At 47.0% G+C, this 20,277-nt stretch overlaps 1 protein-coding gene across 2 annotated transcripts in view; it reads right to left on the bottom strand.

Annotated features, from left to right (window-relative positions):
• MYCBPAP (MYCBP associated protein) overlaps positions 1 to 20,277 on the bottom strand; it is an 85,349-nt gene that overhangs the window by 8,995 nt on the left and 56,077 nt on the right. For both annotated transcript variants that reach the window (XM_061559176.1, XM_061559186.1), the window contains exons 9-15: positions 19,808 to 19,938; positions 17,484 to 17,602; positions 12,575 to 12,683; positions 11,506 to 11,698; positions 10,238 to 10,425; positions 3,415 to 3,561; positions 2,101 to 2,208 (exon numbers count right to left, since the gene is read on the bottom strand). In XM_061559176.1, coding sequence (XP_061415160.1) covers positions 2,101 to 2,208; positions 3,415 to 3,561; positions 10,238 to 10,425; positions 11,506 to 11,698; positions 12,575 to 12,683; positions 17,484 to 17,602; positions 19,808 to 19,938 — 995 coding nt within the window. The remainder of the gene's footprint in view (positions 1 to 2,100; positions 2,209 to 3,414; positions 3,562 to 10,237; positions 10,426 to 11,505; positions 11,699 to 12,574; positions 12,684 to 17,483; positions 17,603 to 19,807; positions 19,939 to 20,277) is intronic.

The following is a 20,277-nucleotide window of genomic DNA, read 5'->3' as shown; positions in this document are numbered from 1 at the left end:
CGCGTTTCGAGCATTTGGCTGCTATAAATGGCAAGCCACTCCGTTGGGCTATCATTTGTGATAGCCAGGCCGCTTCTGAAGCCTTACCCGGTAATTTAACATTCGTCGTGGTAATGTTGTAGCTCAGTGGCAGTGCTTGGCGTGTTACAATAACGCGTTACTCCACACGAGGGCAGGAACGGCACAGCGCAGGGACCGCTCGGAGCCAGCGATCGTGATCGGTCACTCCGCAGGCTCCGGGATGAACCGGTTGCACCCGGGAGAGACGCTTTGTTCCCAGTGCAGTTGTTCTTCATCGCGGTTTATAAGCAGTGTTATCAATAATTGGCACTCGTGTAAAGATTGAATTCAAGTGAGACGCCGTGGTGCCTTACAGTGTACACTGTGCATACTGTTTTGCCCAACAAGAGCCATTTTTTTTACTAATTCGGTACAAAAAAAAAACAACGCTCAACAGTTCAAGAGCCACAATGCACGTCGTGAGTACGGGACTGTGGTGGTGCTTGACAAAGAACTGTCACGAAGCAGCAGTCCTCAGTGAGCCACCGCGTGCGGCTCCGATTCCGCAGGTTTAGTTATTTGCTCTGTATCACAAATAGTGCACAGCTTAAATCAGCACAAAAGTCAAGGGGTCTCCCCGTTCCCACAAGCATGGGGCAGTGCTCATCTTCAACGAGGGCCCTGCTGTGGCAGTGGTGGAAGTTCCACATTCCCGTGGCAGGGGCCAGGCCCTCCCTAGAACAACCACTGTTAAATTTAGCACGTAGGCTTTCGCGACCAATATCATCCATAATAGAGGTTTGTGGTGAGACGTCTATGATGAACCACTGTAAACCCCTGGCGATACAGCCCAATGTGTAGCACCACCTCATTGGGGGCACTGGGTGGCGCTGTGAGCAGAATTCCCGCTCTGCATGACTTCAGATTCCAGTTGAGCGTGAACACAGCCCATCATACCGCAAGGGTGAATAAAGTGAATACCACTTTGTCAGAAGCTAACAAGAGGTCATCATACAGACAAACCTGTCCCTGACATGGTCATCTGCAATTTACACTTCAGGGTCAACGCTGCCAACAGAGATGAGCGCTGCTCTGTTGTTCATTTGTTCAGGGAGAGACACTTTTCAGTGGCTAAAAACAGCAATAGCTGGCATATCTATTTACATATTCACAACGTTTGTATGAATCATTGGGAGGCACGTAACAGCTGACCACCCTCAGTGAATAAGGAACCGTCATGATTAATTTAAATGTAAATTTAGCAAAGGATTTTCGTGAATCACGAATAGTAAAATCACACAAACAATTCACTGCAGCTAAAGTAACAATTTCAATATATGAATCAATGCATCATTATATGTCTGACCATTAAAATCGTCATTACCATCACCTATCAACCATTGTAAACTCACTGCTGGTTGAATCATCGTCAGCGACGGGCTATCCTCTGCTGGATGAAGGCTTCCCCAAGCCGTTGCCATCCGGCTGATCCTGCGATGCAACAATCCATCTGGATACGAGACAAAAGCTGATCGCATCGCTCTACATCCACGGTGGACGGCCTGCTCTCAGGCGTGTTTACTTCACTGGCTGCCATCCCCTTTATAGTCTCGGCCACCGGTCTCCATCATCGAGTCTGGCGACATGTCGCACCTCAGCTCTGGATAACGGCTTCACCATTAATGGTCCCATGCATCTGCCAGCCAGCCACGTTACTCATGCAATGACCTTCACACAAAGACGAAGACCCCCCGTATAACGTTTAACAGACTGTTAGGGCAAGTGTTGTTAGCGAGTAGCACCGATGAAGAGCCGCACGGCACACGAGGGGGTGGGTGGCGAGAACCGTGTCCGCCTGCCTTTGTCTCCTGAGTGGCGATGTTTACACACCGCACCAGGTACTCATAGGAGGCTGAGTCAGCTTATGGAAGGTCCATAAACGGTTCAGATAATCGTCACCGGTGTTGGCCACGAGCGGGAATTGAATTCGGTCCGAATGGTTTCGTAGCGCAGCAGCGCTAACCACCTTGCTACCGCTCCCCCCCCTCCCCAACACACATGCAGACACGCGTAAGTTTCTCTATCTCTTCCAGCACGTACCGCCCTGCAGGATCTCAGGCAGAAGTCCCACTGCGGCGTGACGCCGTGTCCCGCGTGCTCCGCATACAGCTGCTTGAGGCTCTCCACCACCTCAAAGTGGTAGTGGAGCTGCGTGCGGGCACCGAACACACGGCAAGGGTCGAGCGCGGAGTGACGGGCGCAACGCGCTCGTGCACAGCAGGGAAGGCTTTGAATTCTCACATGGCAATCATCGTTATCATCGCTGTTGTTATTATTAGAATCAGAATCATTATTTATACGATGAGCTATATGGCTCTTTTTCACAGATGTCCAGTGTAGGGGTGGGTGGGAAAGTTACAATAACAATAGGAAAACAGTGCAAAGTATAAGAAAGTTAAAAAAATTACTATTAAAAATATATATACATATCTATGTTTATGTTACCAGGTAAAGCCCACTGAGCTATTAGCTCATTTTTCAGAAGTGACATGGCCGCCTAAGATAGCTGAATGAAGTGGCTTATCATGTGGACATTTATAGCAGCCAAATAATCTAAATAATCAAACATCTCGTTGTGGTGGCCAGATGTTAAGTACCTTGCCTGGTCTACAGGTGGTCGTAGCTTCGATATATTTGGAGTTTGCGTGTTCTCCCCATGGTCGCGTGAACTTTTTTTCCCAGGTACTCCGGTTTTAAAAAGATTTGGCTGCTGTAAATTTCCACATGATAAGCCACATCATTGGGTTATTGTTCGTGACCAGGTCGCTTGTGAAAAAGAGCTACATAGCTCAGTGGGCCTTACCTGGTAAATGTTTTTATTTATTTAAATAGTTAAAGTTTCACCATCATCATCATTCACGGAATATGGCACTCCAACCGTTCTAAACGCAACCATATTTCCCAACTGTGAATGTTTTAACAACATCGTGAAATGCTCTCATTGCCATCATCAAACATATTAAACCATCATCATGGCTAAAATTGTAATCACCATCCTCTTCTTACTAACCAAAAACATCATGATCGTTATTGCTCTCATCACTATGACCACCATGATTACTATTTTCAGTATAATCTCCAATATCATCACGTTATAACTATATTTATTGTCACCATTAAAATAATTTATATAACTCCTGCATCCTCTGAGAACTTGCTGTGCTATCTCCCTTCTCCTCCTGCCCCTGTTCCTCCTCAATCTCATTCTCCACTTCTTCCGGCTCCACTTTCAGCTCCCCTTACTCCAACTCAAATATTTCTCCTCCTCTTCCCTCTCCGCTCCTCGTCCATGCTCCTATCGCTCCCCGCCCCCTCGTGCCAGCTGGGAGCGAGGCGCACGCGGTCCACCACCACCTGCGGGTTGCTGAGGCTGAAGCGGTCGCAGTCGGAGAGGCGAGCGCCGGTGGGCGAGGGGGCCCGCGGGGGCGTGCGGACCCCGTCCAGCACCTCCTGCAGGAGGCCGCGCGCCGCCGCCACCGCCTCGCGGCGCCGCAAGCCTCTCTGAGACACACACGCAGACACACGGCAACGCGGCCACTCACGTCCCGCCTCCACGGACTCCGGGACAGGTGTTGTGAGCGAGCGCCTATTAAAAACTAATTTTTATTTCACCAGGTGAGGTCCACTGAGCTTCATCTTCTTGGTTCTTTCGGTAAAGTCACGTAGAAGGGAAGTAATAAAATAATAAAAATAAAACATAATAAAATAATTCTCACGACGTTTCGGCTACAAAAAAAAACAAAAAGATGAATCCCTGCAGTCACGAAAGCTTTAAATCGAAATTTAAGTCCACTGAGCTATATAACTCTTTCAGAAGCGACCTGGCCACAAATGATAGCTCAACGAAGTGGCTTATCACGTGGACATTTATAGCAGCCACATACTCTAAACGCACATTGATTCTAAATGTGGAGGGGAAAACTGGAGAACCCGGATAAAAATCCACACGACCACGGAGAGAACACGCAAACTCCAAATATACAGCAGACGTCAGGGTCGGGATCGAATCCACGACCTCCTGCATACCACGCGAGGGAGTTAACATCTCTGCCCGGCACACGGATGAATGCATGAAGAGACAGAAAACTGAGAACGTCGAAACGAGCAATCTATTCGGCCTTTTGAGCCTCCGTGGTGTAAGAGTTTGCACACTGGATGTGCAATCCATAGGTCGCCGATTTGATTTGACCTCTCGGTGTGGAATTAGTTTTCTTTAAACCACCCCCCGTCTGTCAACCCAGCAGTATAAGTGGCTATACTCGACCACCGTTAGCCGATGGTGGGGTCAAGTGTGGGTATTTCCAGCAGTGGTGCGAGCGAAACATTACAGGGCTGCACCATTGTCCTGTTTATTGGGCTTCACGATGCAGTTGATTTGAAAAGCTGAGCTTATTTGTCGCTTTCGTCAATTTCCAAAGAAGTTTTTTTATGCAGAGGGCTACTCTGCAATATACAATATAGTCAACGTGTATGTATGTATGTTGAACTTCTTTCGCACCGTACGTAGCCAACCGTGATGATCGATGATCATTCGACTCATAATCATCGTCATTATCATCATAAAAACAACCGGGAAGGAAGCTCATTGAGACAACGCACGTCATTTACAATGTAAACCTGAGCTTCCACAGCGTGGACCATCGATGAATTACAATATCCGTTAATGCTCAGCCAGACACGGTCACGTGCGCCATGTGCCACTGCTCAGTAACCGTCGCTCAACCAAGCTTCACCAATTGTCAGACCAGACGATAATGGGACGTCCTATTCCCAGTGTTCAAAGCCGCGTCGTGACTGGCTAAGGTTTTCCACGTGTAATATATAAAGATGGCAATGCCTCAATTTGCCAGGACACTTGCAGATGAAACTGTTGCGAGTCTCACAGGTCCCAGGCCATCACATTCTCCAGTGCAAGTTGCTTTAAAGGGGTCGCTCGAGCAGAAAGAATTGAAATCGCTTCTCCCTTTTATATTGTAACGTTTTTGGGGTTTTTTATTTCGTGGAGGAATCGAACTGAAGACCCTGGAGGTCGCCGGGAATATTAATCACACGAGGTGATTCAGCTCACCGAGCCACTTGGCAGCCTAAAAGCTGCAATTTGTTCTTGTGCTCGTTTTTTCTTTATATATATAAATAATTGCTCTGAGCCAAAGAAAATAAAGAACACAGAAAGGCATTTGTAAACAACGGTGCTGACCTTTCGGCATAAAAACCCTCGGGGGCGAGAGGGAGAGGCAAGAGGGTTTCAGCCGTAGCCGAGGATCGCACCGCAGTTCGAATGTCAATGAACCATCGCAACCCATCACATGCCTCCTCTTGCGAATCTTTACAAAGAGCATCCGTTGAGAGAGAGATGTTGCATTTTTAAGCTCTTTCTCGGCTTACTATCTTAATTAAGCTTGCTGCTTTCAGAAGCACTTTCAAGGATGAGAATGTGTCTAGCAATTTGGTTTTATATCGAAAATGAATAAAGCCACGCGGAATGGCTTTTATAATTTTAAATACTCACCATGTTGAATGGAAAAGAATGCATTTTCAATGGCCGGCTTTCATTTCCAGCGGATGTAATTCCATTTGCTGATGTTGCACACGGACTTCATTTTAAAACTCAACACCAGCAATGGTAAGAATGTGTGCGCGCTTGCGCTTCACGTAGAACAGAGTTATCGCTGCTCGCAATCTTTAGTACATTCTGACGCACGTGCAAACATTCCTCCGTTTAACCTCAATTCTACAAATTCATTTTAAAACGTATTCATTTCAAAAATGTAAGTCCAATGTGATGAAATATATTTCTTGCTACGGTGCTGTGAGTGCTTAATCAATACAATGCAATTTTGCAATGTAATTTGGATTCGTATAACATCTAAATTCAATTGCATATCAATGCCTGCAATGATAATGTCCTTTTAAAGCCCGTGACACTGACAGGCCTTCGACAAGGCTGGGATCCTATCGGCAACTTTGTTTAACATTGTATTAGATTACATACGGGGGCCGATAGCGAGGAATGCAATCAGGCATTTCTATCAATGACGTAAATGCACAATGTACGGCATTTGCCGACGAGACGGTACTGATAGCTGAAATAATGTTTTAGCTCGTGGAATGCACCGCTGTGTCAGAAGAGGAGAGTGGACTAGGGAATAACAATGAAAAGGCTGAGACAATGAATGATCGTGAGAGCAGCATGCAGATATGGTCCAGAACAACAAAGACAGACGACGGAAACAAGGCACATGGGAAAGGTGCCCAGGTTAATTTATCTCGGCGGCGGAACAGACAATAAAGACGGAAGTGAGATTAGATTTTGAGAGAAGTTTGTTTGTTTGTTTACAGCATGATGATGAAATGAAAATGAAAGTTAAATTGAAAGTGGAAGTCCTCGTTGTACAACACGTGGCAGGGATTCATAAAGCTGAATAATGATGGCCCTTGAACATCGGCGAGATGTCTGTTAGAATAACTGGGGTCCAAATCCACTTTGAACCACTTACATAGACAAACGCACCGATGCATTAGTTAGAAACCGAACAAAAAAACCATTGACGTTATCAGGAAGAAAATTATTAAATGGGTGGGACACATGGTGAGAATGGGCTCGTCAACATTGTCATACAAATGGAAGCCAATACACAGATGACCAGGCACAAGACTGCCTGCAGGAGGGTTTGCTAAGGACATCGATAAAACAACAAGGTGAAACCAGATTAACCTGGCGGTGGTGGCAAGAGAGAGAAAGAAGGAATGTGACTGCAGAATCAATAACCGGAGATGGCAAAGATGATCGATCACCTCATCCGAATAACCCAAAAAAAGTTTCACTAAGTCTCAAGACTAATTTCAAAATTCCATAAAAATAACGATGAGTTTTTCATCATATTGCGGGTCATTTATCAAATTCTGAAAATGGGACAGAACACACAGCACAAAAAATGCCGTGTGATCTGTGATGTCACCTTTACAGCAGACAGCGCGTCCTGGCGATGCCTCTCCGCGTCATGCTACACCTGTAGGAATCGAGATATTGATCGTGCAAAAGAAACACCGCCTCAATGGCGAGAGCACCAACACGCCAGACAAGCGAGTAAGATTGACCAGGACTTGTTATCAACATGTGGCTCGATCCCGTAGGTGGCGGGCGGCTAGGACTAACCATGGCTTGGGCCCCCCTTAAACATTTAACAGCTTGCATTCAAACACAGCCGAGACAAAGTTCTCAAAGCCAGACCCAGCGAGAGAGAGAGAGAGAGCGTAAGGTCACCACTACGGAGCGCGTGCGAGACTGAAGCCTTTGGGCGCGTCAAACCACCACGTGCTCTGCTCGTTTCTAGAAATCTTGCGCTCTATCGTTGTTGGATATGAATTCTAAAAAAACTTTGCATTGTATTTAATTTTGATTTGAAGCTTTCGTGACTGCAGGAATCCATACTATTTGGTTCTTTCGGTAAAGTCAAGTAGGTATAAAATAAATCTTTCCCACCTGATGACGGACGCTTGTGTTGCGCCCGAAACGTCGTGATTTATTTTATTTTATACCCACGTGACTTTACCGAAAGAACCAAAGAGTATGTATTTAATGTATTAAAACATGCATTTCACTGATTCATGGCAAAATTTCAGTATATTTCACCCGTCACCTGAGCTCGCAAGCAGCGACTACTCTGGTTCAAAGATCAATCTGCTCATGCAAATCTTCCAAGGAACGTACCGTACGACACTAAACGGTGCCATTCGCGTAACCTGACATCCACAGCAGCACGAGCTTTATGTCGCTCATATAAGAAAAGCACGCCCAGCATGAATCCCTGACATCTCTGAGTCAAACACTCACTCTTGCCCCATACTGCCGACTGTGTTTCTTCACACCCTGTCACGGTTGTGTGGCCCTCATTTCACTGCCACCCACAATCTCTGGGCTTGGCTCAATCGTCTCCAAATATCGGCAGACATGTATAAAGAAGGGGCGAGTGAACTTTTTTCCAAAATAGCTTTCATTTCAAAACCACTTCCTAAATCCCTGCGCATGGCTGGCTTTAGAAAGCATTGTTAATGTTGTGTGGAGCGCAGGCATCTGAAGCCAGTCCCAGAGAAGGCGTTTTTATAATCCAGCACTGGAGTGCATGACCTTTGCGGCATACACGCCGCACGGGAAGCGCTGCGCCGACGTGGTCTCGGCAGCTGTGGCACCGTCGCAGCCTGCACCGTGGAAATTGGGACATAATTTGCTTGGGCGCTGTAAGCACGGATTCAGTATGGTGCGGAAAACGCTATCAGCGCAGCGCTAAAACCGCATTAAAAGCTGATTATAGAGAGAGACACGCAGCATTAATGCACAATAATGCAATAAGGCCCCATCGCATTCGTACCATGATTGAGCAATCACCACTTGCCGTAACGAAATTGCGTCCGCGTGTCGTGGGCACGTGCGGACCAATCGCACGCAAGCTCAGCTCGGCAAAAGCGATTTAATGCGGCAACCCGCGGCTTGCGAGCATCGCTAAACGGCTCCGTCGAGCATTCGGCCCAGAGGCACTCAGCTTTCAGACACAAGAGTACGGCGTGCGCGCACACAGGGGCTACTGAACCAGCGGCCTCTCGGTGATTCACGTGGGTGCACTCACGGCCCTATGACGCATGAGCGTTCACATGCAGGAAGTTAACCCCACTTATTCAAGATAAAACATAGGCACAAACGCTTGCATGGACGCTACACTACACACTCTGGGGTCAGTAAACTTAGCACCAGCTGCTGAGATTGCACCGAGTGATGGGCATCAATGCAATGCAATCTTTTATATGGAGATTGGTGCCCCTGCCAAAGGAAAATGGGAAACTAATTGTCATAGAGAACGCCTCTTTTAAACACATGCAGAAACGTACCCGTTAGGGGACCACTGGCACAGTGGTTAGCTGCCTGCGCTATGGAACCCGGTGACCTGAGTTTGATTCCTGACCACGATGAGTATCAATGGGCGGGTGATAATGAACGAGTCTCAGGCCCCCCTTTGCCAACCTGCCCCCAGAGCAGCGTGATGACGTGTGGCCAAACGGGCCCTGTGATTGACACGGTGGGTGGGGAGGGCCTCATCCAGCGGTGGATTGACAGAGGTCTGTACAATTATTCTCGTCATTATTTTTACCCGTCAAGAGAAACCACGGTGACATACTTGCCGTGCATTGTGAACAAAATGCCAGACGCGTTTAACAGCGGCAACAACCGATCTCCATCCAATTTAGTTAACAGGATCCTCGCATGATGAGACACATTGATGCTCTTCATTGATTCATCAATAGGCAGGATGTCTCGGCAGAATGGACTCCCCTGGAGACATTATTCTCTCATAAAGGCCTCTGCAGGTTGGCTCTCCATGGGGCCGCAGGTGTCGCGCAGTGGTCGGGAGGAAAGGCCACACGGGCGTAGGGATTTTTTTATATCTAGGAGTAATTGGTGTGGTGCGACATTAATACTTACTCGAACATTTAAAAAGAATAAAAAACGAAATTAAAATAAAATAATAACGTCGATTGCGTTCACACATACACGGCTGTTTAGCCAATCTACTGCTGGATAAGAGCCTCCCCGCACCGTGCAGTTCGTGGGGGCTATTTGACCATACTTCACCACGCTGGTCAGTGCACCTTGATGAAGACAGAGCATAGGTGTCAGAGCACAGCAATACAGTAGGACAATGGATTTTGCTGGACTGACCTCTGCTGCCCACTACATAGCCTCTGAAGGTCTCTGACAAGTTGTCTGTGCATAGCAGTCGCCTTTACAAAGCACGAATCCGGCCCAAACCCTGCTTAGCTTCCGAGATTTGAGCAGACACATTCCAGGACAACTGGTCACAGGCGACACTATTAATGATAGCAGTCACCAAACAAAGAAAATCTTCGCCGAGTCTCAAGACGATTTTTTTCTGGATCGCTCCAGCACATTCCGGCACATTCCGACTCAACCCAGGCTCTTCGAGCTTATCCCGGATAATTCCCGACCTGCATTCGCGTATTGGCACGTTCTGGTTCACTTTGGGCTGTCCCGGCTCAACGCGGCTCCACCACAGCCCCGCACGTGCGCGCCGCACGTCGGACTTCTTCCGCACCGCCGCACGTAGCCGACCCGCGCTGATCGCAGCTCTGCTCCGCTCCGATGAGCACGCGGAGCTCGGCTCACCTCGATGCTGTCCCTGCGCGCCGCCGTGCGGTCCTCGTGCAGCGCCACCCCGCGCAGCGTCAGCTGCAGGGCGGCGCCGCTCAGCAGCAGCGGGCGCGTGCGCAGCCGCCAGCGCTCGCCGAAGATCCCTGCCGACGGCGACTTGAACGTGAAGGGCGCGAGCAGCGTGGCCCCGGGGAGAGCGACCCCTGCACGCGCCACGGCGAGACGCGAAGCCGGCAAGGGAAAGGCGCGATCGCTCCTCTGGGGCTGATGAAATGCGAACCGCATGTACCGTGCTCCGCACGCGTGGAGCGATGTTGCATACTGTTATTAAAAAACAGGTATGGGAATGATAATTGTTTTTTTACCCTTCTATCTGGCAACAAAACTGACACCTTTTTTTACAAGGAGTCATGTTTGCATAGACCACAATACCTGCAGCCATAATGCAAACAAAAAACATAACTCTGATAATGTATGCACTGTCCTTGAAGTTGATTGGTCCACACCCGAGACAGCTTTCCTTAGAGCCTAGTCTCACATGAATATGGAATTCCTTACAAAACATAATTCAGAACACAATCTGGATGTGTTATAAATTATGTTTTGAAAATAGCTACAAGTTTGGATTTTTCCTCCCTCATCTGTTCTTTGTCTCCCCAGTGCTGATGTTTACATACCGTGTAAGGTGCTTAAATACCGTGTAAGGGACTTACTTAAGGCTTGGCTGAAACCCAGAACGAGTTCTGATTAGGAATCGAGCTCAGGTCACCCGGTTCATAGCGCAGTATGCTTAACAATACGACACCACTCCCTGAACCACAACGCACGTGTCCAGGCAAAGGTGCACTTTGAGGCCACGTGAAATGTCAATGGCTCACTGGCAGTAGGTCACTGGACAAACCCAGGTGTTATAGGTTAACTTTATTAATTAACTGGCATATGAACCACCTGTGCATCCCACTTGTCAAAACACACACGCTCACTCACGCTCTCTCACACGTACGCACACGCACATCACCGTACACCATTTCAGGCTGTTGGGGATGTGCCGATCGTGAACTCCTATAGAGGCTGAAGTGCCGGCACGGCGCACGATGGGTTTGTGCGGCCAGCACCGCACATGGCCGGTCGCCTTTGTCTCCCGAGTGGCGATATTTTACACATTACACTAGCTACTCATTCGGAGGCTGGGTCGACCCAGGACTGGTTCAGATAATCGCCACCGATGTTGGCCTTGAGTGGGAATCACCCAGAGGTGGACACACGCGCACGCACACACATACCACCGGTCACGTCAAAGTAGAAGCGCTGCACGTGGGCCCTGGCGTGGCCGTTGGGGAAGCTCCCGGGCTGCACCAGGCGCTCCCACTCGTAGTAAATAGCGGTGGTGCCATCGTTGACCACCTCCAGGTAGGAGGTGGCTTTCTCTCCGGCCAGGGCCTCAAACGTGATGCGCGCCGCGATTCCCACCTCATCCTGCACGCAAGCAGCAACCGCAGCAGCGGCAGTGGCGGCACCCACAGTGCGTAAGTGGGCAGGCTGGCATGGGTGCCTGTGGCTGTGAAGAGCAGCTCTCGCTGTCCTAGAGTCACCTTTGTATTTAAAATTAAAATGGTGTCCCCCAGTTGGTACCGCTGGGATCGTGGGTTCAAATCCACGCAGACGCCTGTGATTAAACTGGGATGCCAAGCAGATAGTCTCAGATCAGTCCGCAATGACTGCATAAAAAACCACGACGTTAAATTAAGTGTTATGCTTAATTTGGCAAAATTCCAGCAATGGGAATTAATAATGATTCATATTCTTAGGTTTTTTCCGGTAAAGTCACGTAGGTAAAACATCAAAATTAATAAAAAATAAAATAAAATAAAGATCACGACGTTTCGGAGGCAACACAAGTCTCCGTCATCAGGTGGGACCGTCACAGCCAGATTAGCTGCATCAAAAATCTAGAATTAATAATGAGTTTGAAATTATTTCTATCCCCTGATTTTCATAACCAGTTTGGCTTACGTTGACAGTGTATACGTGCATCACAATGCGATGTATCGGGCCGGCACACTGCCTCAATAAAACTTTTTTTTTAAACATGAGTTTGACTGTCATGTGGCAAACACACGCAATCAGCTGGCCACACCTTGCCACACCTGACAAGCCCTGGTGGTCACCCGTCCACGTACCAACCGGCCCTGAACCCTGCATAGCATCTAAGATCTGACGAGATTGGGGCAAGGTGTGCAGTGTTGTTCTGCTTTGTATCGCCAGGCTTGTGGAACACTCTTCCCCCGAGAATGATTTTGGCACAAAATATTTCTAGGAACCCTGCGATTTGTTTCTTGTGACACCCGTCACCTCGTGGATGGGCTCCGCACCAGTCCAGCGCGCCGGCTGCCCACAGAAGCGGATGGACGGCCCAATGATGGGTAGAGGCACAACATCCGGGTAGCTCCTCAGTGGATCGCTACGGGGAACAACAAGCAATGAATTACGTACAACACCAACCACTTTATAGGCTGTTGGGGACAAATTATGTTGTTAGGGCATTCTGTGGATGGTGACCTGCGGCCGCCACGATGTAGCTGCTCGCCCCGAGCTCTCAATATGCGGACAGTGGCATTGTCTCTGTGCTGTTCGCCTTTTGGCGTCCTCTGGTCTAACACTGTGTGAGACGAGGCTCTCAAGAAAGCTGCCTCTGGTGTGGACCAATCCGTGTCAAAGACAATGCATCATCATCTACTACTAGAGCGTGCTTTTGGTTTGCATGTTCACCACAAGAATATGTGGTTAATGCAGTGACAGGATTCCTTGAAAAAGGTTTCTGTTAGATGTTTTAACATCTTAACACCTCCTGTTTTATTGCCAGAAAGGTTAAAACCTATTCTTATATTCTTATATGATCAATCCTGTGGGTGCATTCTACAAAAAATACCGTGCGAGGTGCCGTCCGTTTCACGAGTGGACATTAAAGATCCCCTGACGTGGTTCATAAGAGTCGGCTATTGTTTTGCCTGGCAGCTTGGTATCCTAGTCCACATTTGCCAAGTTTGAAAAATTACCCATAAATGACCCAAATTGGTATTACACATCTAGCAGTCATTGCCCCCTACTACTCTGAGAACTTGGCAGGACCCTGCTGAGAGAAAGTCACGATATTCAAGACGAGGGCAAGCAAGTGCAGTGTGCATGCCTTCTTGTAAAATGTTAAGGCTGAACTTAAACTGCAGTGTGTTAAGTGGTATACGTTACGGTAGTGCATAGGTTAATATGGAGTGTACGGCGAAGGGAACATGGAACGTGCTGTCTTGATGAAACAATGCCACTTGTGGAAAAATACACTCTCGAGGAGAAGGGGGGGGGGGTGTAATTATGGTGAATAATTGGCATTCAGCGTGACGTGTGTTGGGGACAGTGAAGTCCTCTCCCCGTGCCGGTAACTTAAATCTGCAAGATTGCAAATTGTTGGATGTTGTTCCCTGGAGTGGGTGAGTCTCAGAGAATCATATGCCAACTTAAGAACTGTTCGTCAGGAAACATTTCTAAAATGTCGTGTCCCACTGCTCATCCTCAACAGCAACTGAGCACGGCCCCGCTCATGTTCTATCACACCACCGCTGTCAGTCCGTGACCTCGGCGTGATACTGGCCTCGAAGTTCTCATTCAGCCCGTATGAAGGTCAGCAGGTGCTTCTTTCGGCTGCAGCGAATCAACAGCTGCGTGAAAGCGCTGCCCATTGAAGCCGTCAAGACTGGAGTGAACTGCTTATTGTTGTCTCCAGAGTTGACGACCGCAACTGTCAGCTGGCCGGGGCGCCTCAACGCCGGCTCGAACAGCACCTACAGTCAGTCGCGAGCGACGCTGCGAAGTTGAATTGCTTGACCACGTCGGTAGCAGGTCCCGCAAAGCGTCGAGTCCAAGACTTTGCCCTCCGACCTGGTAATTGGGCAACTTCTGTCCGACAACAAGTCCAGACGTGGCCCGAGGTCTGCTGCGCACGGCCAACTGGGTGCAGCGACGACAACGGCGATGTTCGGCCCACGTGCTTGTGGAACGGCCCTTGCCAAGCCGCGCTCTCGAGCCGCTGAGACACTGCCTGACGCCATTCAAAATCTCACTCACAACCCGGCCTTTCACTCGCCACAAGCGGCACTACCTTTGCATCTCACCTCAGTGGGCGTGTGACGAATCTTTGATGTTTGTGCGTTTTGTTCAGCGCCTGTGTAATGGACCTGCCATATTACGGTGCTCTAGAAAGCATAATTAACTCCTCTACCTGTCTGGCCTCATCACGAGTTATGCGTCTATGAAGAAGCATCATTGACCAAACCGTCATTTATTGCATATTTTCACTTCAAAGTCGTTGTTTACGAATGTGTTCAGTTCAAAGATTAATTATGATTATAGAATGGAATTAGAGGGACAGTGTAATTAATAAATGATACTTCATGTGCAGTGTGCAACATCAGTCCCTTTGTGTTAAAAAAAAAATGTCTTGCATCAGACATCACATTACATATTTTATGTTAATACATCTATAACATGTATGGGTATATTATGCAACTTCCGGTCTCAGTTAGCTATAAAAGTAGCATGTTGAAACAGATGGCATTGATTCAGTCTGCTCTGGATATTGTTGTACAAATTAACCCGTAAAAACTAAGTTTTTCACTATAAATCCTTTATATGCGTGGAGGCTAGAGTCCTCTCGTCCTCTGGCTTGAGATGGCTGCCACCTATGGGTCAGATGATTGCCTGCCACCATTAAGCAATTGGTAATTAAATATTTTAAAAAAATTCCTAAAAAGTGTAAAGTTATGGAAAAAAATTTTCACGAAAATAAATTGTCACGCACAACGAGTCTGTATGCAAAATGTCAGCTCGATTGGATCACGGGAAGTGGGTTAAAAAACGACGAAAGATTTGCACGGTCGTAAGCGCGCAAGCAAGCAGGCAAGTGAACTTAATATAAAGGATTTAAAATGAGTATTGCAGCAGGAACTGAACGCGCATTTTACGTACCATATCTGTAGCACTCTACCACTATTAGTAAAGATACATGTAGAGATGCCCAGTTGTTTATCAACCAGTGTGCTATTCCATTGTTTTTTATTTTACATGTTAATTGTCGTTGTTATTGTTACTATCCACTCTATCGCACTGCCCTGAAGTTACAGGTCTCAATAGCTCTGAACGCCAGATGAGCTTAAGGATCAGCCAGCTGAGTTGTTCATGCAGTCTTCCATTGAGAAATTGCTTCGCACTGTTTTCTGACATTGGGTCCATGCAAGCGGATCGCCACTGAAGGACTCACCACGGCCTTATGCTCAACAAGTCCCGTCCGAGCTGACGGTCCGAGAAGAAGACTAAGACGGGGGAGGAGGGGAAGGAAGAGGGGGAAAGAGACCGCAGCCCAGGAAGGAGTTTCCGAGTGCCACGGAGAATTCGTCGCGTGGGACGCCCTCCCGACAACGACAACGGGCGAGCATCTGTATATGCTCGATGGCGTGTGCGCTAAGTGTCCACCTGCAGTTGCAGCTGCTGTGCAGCAGTCAGCGCGGTGTCACTACACATGTATAATGCAACATTCAGAATGTGAGGAGGTCTCTTGATATATCCCAAGACGACGACAATAATTCAGTAATTAACAAGATCGATCCACACCGCAGCGACGCAAAGACAACCCAACTTCTTTTGCCTTCCCGTTTTCAAATTGGGCTGTCAGATTATGAAATAATCGATCGCTCTCCCGATTACATTATCGGTTAGATTATGCGACTAAACAGATAACACAAAAAATGTTGAATAAAGAAGTCTTACCTCTGTGCCGCTGGATGAAAGGTGATGGGCAACCATTTAAGTGTAGGCTCGAAAAACCATCTTGTTTTCTTCTACCCATGACTGTTTCTTTCATTCTACACCCAGGCTGTCTATGTCCCAATGTTCTTGATGGCATTGTGAGACACGGTTGCATGTAAGTGCTACATAAATACAAAAATATATGTACTGTAATTGTAAACCAAACATTTTTCAACTCAAATATAAACTGAGATTTTAAAAATGGATTACATATCCAAATAAATGGGTAAAAATCGTAATTTAACAAACTAATGAGCCATTGAATTAATAAAGACAAAGATAAAGTGTTCCGAGACTACATTAAAAAACGAAATGCATAAACAAACGGCACACGCGTGCAGCGGTGACGTAAGCACCATCATGCATTTATGCATGAGCACCAGGTTTGTTCTCGCCTTCCTGTGACATAATGCTTAATTAAACTGTCCATTTCATTACCGCCACACACATCATTCTCAGAATTAATATCCACCCACCCCGCGGTGTTTTAATATCCGTGTCTGGTTTACGCGGAGACCCTACATCTGGCCGTACCCTCACGAGGTGGGGACTCGAGGGGACGACCGACCGTTTGGGCAGCCCCTACCAGGGGCTCAGACCGCCGCAGGATCGTTCTGGAAAGGTTCGACAGTTAAAATGAAACAACGGCAGAAAAATGCCGCTGTTACGGCCACTCCGTCAGCTGCTGCGAAAGGGAGTTTGGAAACCCTTGCAATGCGGACCTTTGTCTCAGTAGGTTCTTGCCAAGTTTATGAATGAAATCCGTTTGTGAAACGTAACGACGATGAGCTCTTATCACAAATGAAATTACAAAAACGACACCAACATAACTACAATCCCATTCTTGAACATTCATCATCAGCCATGGTCAATCCACTGCTGGATGAAAGCCGCCACCACGTCTATCAACCCTGTGATATAATAATCCACCGAGCTCTGCAGACATTTAGATTTCCTTGCCCCCTGCCTTGAAAAGTAATAAGCATCAATCTCCCAAAGACGGAAATTAATCAATTTTAAATAGAGTGGTAAATAGATTTGGTGCACACACACACATACATTTGCACCCCAGAATAGCCTTCAACAGACTGTTGGGGCAAGTACTGTTAGAGAGCACCTATGAAGGTCGGCACGGTGCGCGAGGGGGTGGGTGGCCAACACCACGCCCGGCCGCCTTTGTCTCCCAAGTGGCGATATTTACACACCGCTCCAAATACTAATTTGAGGGCTGAGTCGACTTCGGGGAGGCCCAGGACCAGTTCCGATCATCGTCACTGATATTAAAAGCGGTGAGCGGGAATCGAACTCGTGTCGCCGGCTCCGTAGTGCAACGTAGCGCTAACCGCTACACTACCGCTCCCCACTCACGCAAACATGCACAGGCAAGCACACCCGCGGTGGTCCCTACTCATTCTCTCGCTCCTCCTCCGTCTGCGCCTCCAGGATCTCCTCGTGGGTGGGGAATTTCTCCGCAGACGTGGACGAGAAAGGCTGTGATGTCCCCAGCACTTCCAGACCATCGATGTCCTGCACAGGACCATGTACACCAATATGTACACATCAAACTTCACTCGTCCACCTGTCAGCCTGGCAGTCTGTCAGTCATAGCACTCGTTTCAGAATGTATTGATGATGAGCTTGGTGTGTTCTGTTGACCCTAGACGGTGACATTCAGTGTCTCATGAGCAGAGTCAACGTTGCTTGAACCAATGTTGGTGTTTATAAGGAGCCTCTCTATGAGATGCAAGTTCTAGTTGAGCACAAAACTGACCGAATAATATTAATTTGTCTTTCTATATTCATCATTAGTTTGTGTTAAAGGTTATTTTGCTGAAAAAATGTGTTTAAATCATGTTATGTGGAAGGGAGATATCGGAAGCAGGCGGATTGTCTGTGTATTTATTATGTACAGGCACACTGGGTGCTGGGGACAGTGTGGGTCCTCTTGGCCATCCTACAATACAACCCACTTTTTCCAGGAATATGCGATTACACCAATGATAATAAAGCTGCAGTAATAGTGTATACAAGAGCTGGTCGGCCGACAGCTTCAGGGGAAGTCAACAATGTTAACACTGGTAATTGCACTTCATTAAATTGTACCATTCTATATTTGTTGATATTTGAGGGTTTTTTTTTTATTATGACTTCAAACCTGAGCACCTTGTATAATCTATCCCAAGTCACCTTTGCAAAACAGTCTTGCATCTCGATGGGCTCTCATTTGGTAGTAAATGGGGTTCATTGACTAAGGTATTGATGGCTTCCAATTTGATTAAGTAATAAAAAGCCACTCGTTAAAAATCATAGTGTGAAGACACCTTGACGTTGTGTATATAATTATCAACTCCTCAATGTTTTTGACTGAAGGGCATTGCACTGCGGTCTATAAATCATCATCATCAGCCATGGTCAATCCATTGCTGGATGAAGACCTCCCAAAGCCACCACGATCCCGTGATGTAATTACATACCTCGCCCCTGCAGTGTCAATAATATATACCCTAAATGTTAACTTAAAACTTTCGTGACTGCAGGAATTCATATTCTTTGGTTCTTTCGGCAAAGTCACGTAGATAGAAAAAATATAATAAAATAAAGTGATTAAAAAATAAACAAACAATACAAATAATAAAAAACACAAATGTAGACTGCAGCCTGGTTCTTAATCTGAGTGAGTGTACTGGCAGTCTATAATATAGACTGTAGCCTGATTATTAAGCTGGGTGAGTGTACTGGAGTGAGTGTACTGGCAGTCTATAATGTAGACTGTAGACTGGTTATTAAGCTGGGTGAGTGTACTGGCAGTCTAAAATGTAGACTGTAGCCTGGTTATTAAGCTGGGTGAGTGTACTGGCAGTCTATAATGTAGACTGTAGCCTGGTTATTAAGCTGGGTGAGTGTACTGGCAGTCTATAATGTAGACTGTAGCCTGGTTATTAAGCTGGGTGAGTGTACTGGCAGTCTATAATGTAGACTGTAGCCTGGTTATTAAGCTGGGTGAGTGTACTGGCAGTCTATAATGTAGACTGTAGCCTGGTTAGTAAGTTTGGTGAGTGTACTGGCAGTCTATAATGTAGACTGTAGCCTGGTTATTAAGTTTGGTGAGTGTACTGGCAGTCTATAATGTAGACTGTAGCCTGATTAGTAAGTTTGGTGAGTGTACTGGCAGTCTATAATGTAGACTGTAGCCTGGTTATTAGGCTGAGTGAGTGTACTGGAAGTCTATAATGTAGACTGTAGCCTGGTTATTAAGCTGGGTGAGTGTACTGGCAGTCTATAATGTAGACTGTAGCAATTGTTATAATCCTCTTTCCTCATGAAGACGATCGCTTGTGTTGTGATCGAAACGTTGTGGTTTTTGTCTTTCATTTTAAAATTTGATTTGATTATTTTACTGAAAGAACCAAAGAATAAGTCTACCTTATAGACTGCCAGTACACTCACCCAGCTTAATAACCAGGCTACAGTCTACATTATAGACTGTCAGTATACTCACCGAGGTTAAGAACCAGGATACAGTCTACATTAGTGGTTTTTGTTTATTATTATTTTATTTATTTTATTTATTCACTTAATTTGTATTATTTTTCGATCTACGTGACTTTACCGAAAGACCCAAAGAATATGCATATTTACCCTAAACACGAATTCAGACGACCGCACATCTCTCCATAGCACGAAGGAGGAGGAAAGTGTGCGGGATGTGCCGGCAGAATGGGATGCACTCGCCGGCTGGTTGAAGTCCAGCTCGCGCAGGACGTCCCACAGCTGCTGCTTGCGCTGCTGCAAGTACTCGCTGCGCTCCCACGTCTTGTGAAATCGCTCCTGCGCCAGGGATCCACCACCGCCACCTCCGCAGCCTAATAGGACAATGAGATCCCCATCACCACGGCTCAAACGATGCTCTTGGCAATGCCGATAAGTACAGACCCTCGTGAACCCTGCAAACAAAGGACGTTCGAGCCACTGAGTGTGGTGTCTGTTATGGATGCCGTGGCTAGAAGAGCCGCCAAAAGGTTTTTTGAGGCCTGGGGCAAAATTCATTTGATGATCCCTCAGCATTTCGATTTAAAGCTTTCGTGACTGCAGGGATTCATCTTCTTGGTTCTTTCGGTAAAGTCACGTAGAAGGGAAGTGAATAAAATAATAAAAATAGAACATAATAAATAATTCTCACGACGTTTCGGCCACAACGCAAG

The sequence above is a fragment of the Lethenteron reissneri genome, chromosome 3 (assembly GCF_015708825.2).
Source record: "Lethenteron reissneri isolate LAM-NWPU_2019-01 chromosome 3, ASM1570882v1, whole genome shotgun sequence".
Classification (NCBI taxonomy): domain Eukaryota; kingdom Metazoa; phylum Chordata; class Hyperoartia; order Petromyzontiformes; family Petromyzontidae; genus Lethenteron; species Lethenteron reissneri.
Note: the sequence above shows the minus strand (reverse complement) of the source record. Positions and strands in the feature narration are given on the sequence as shown.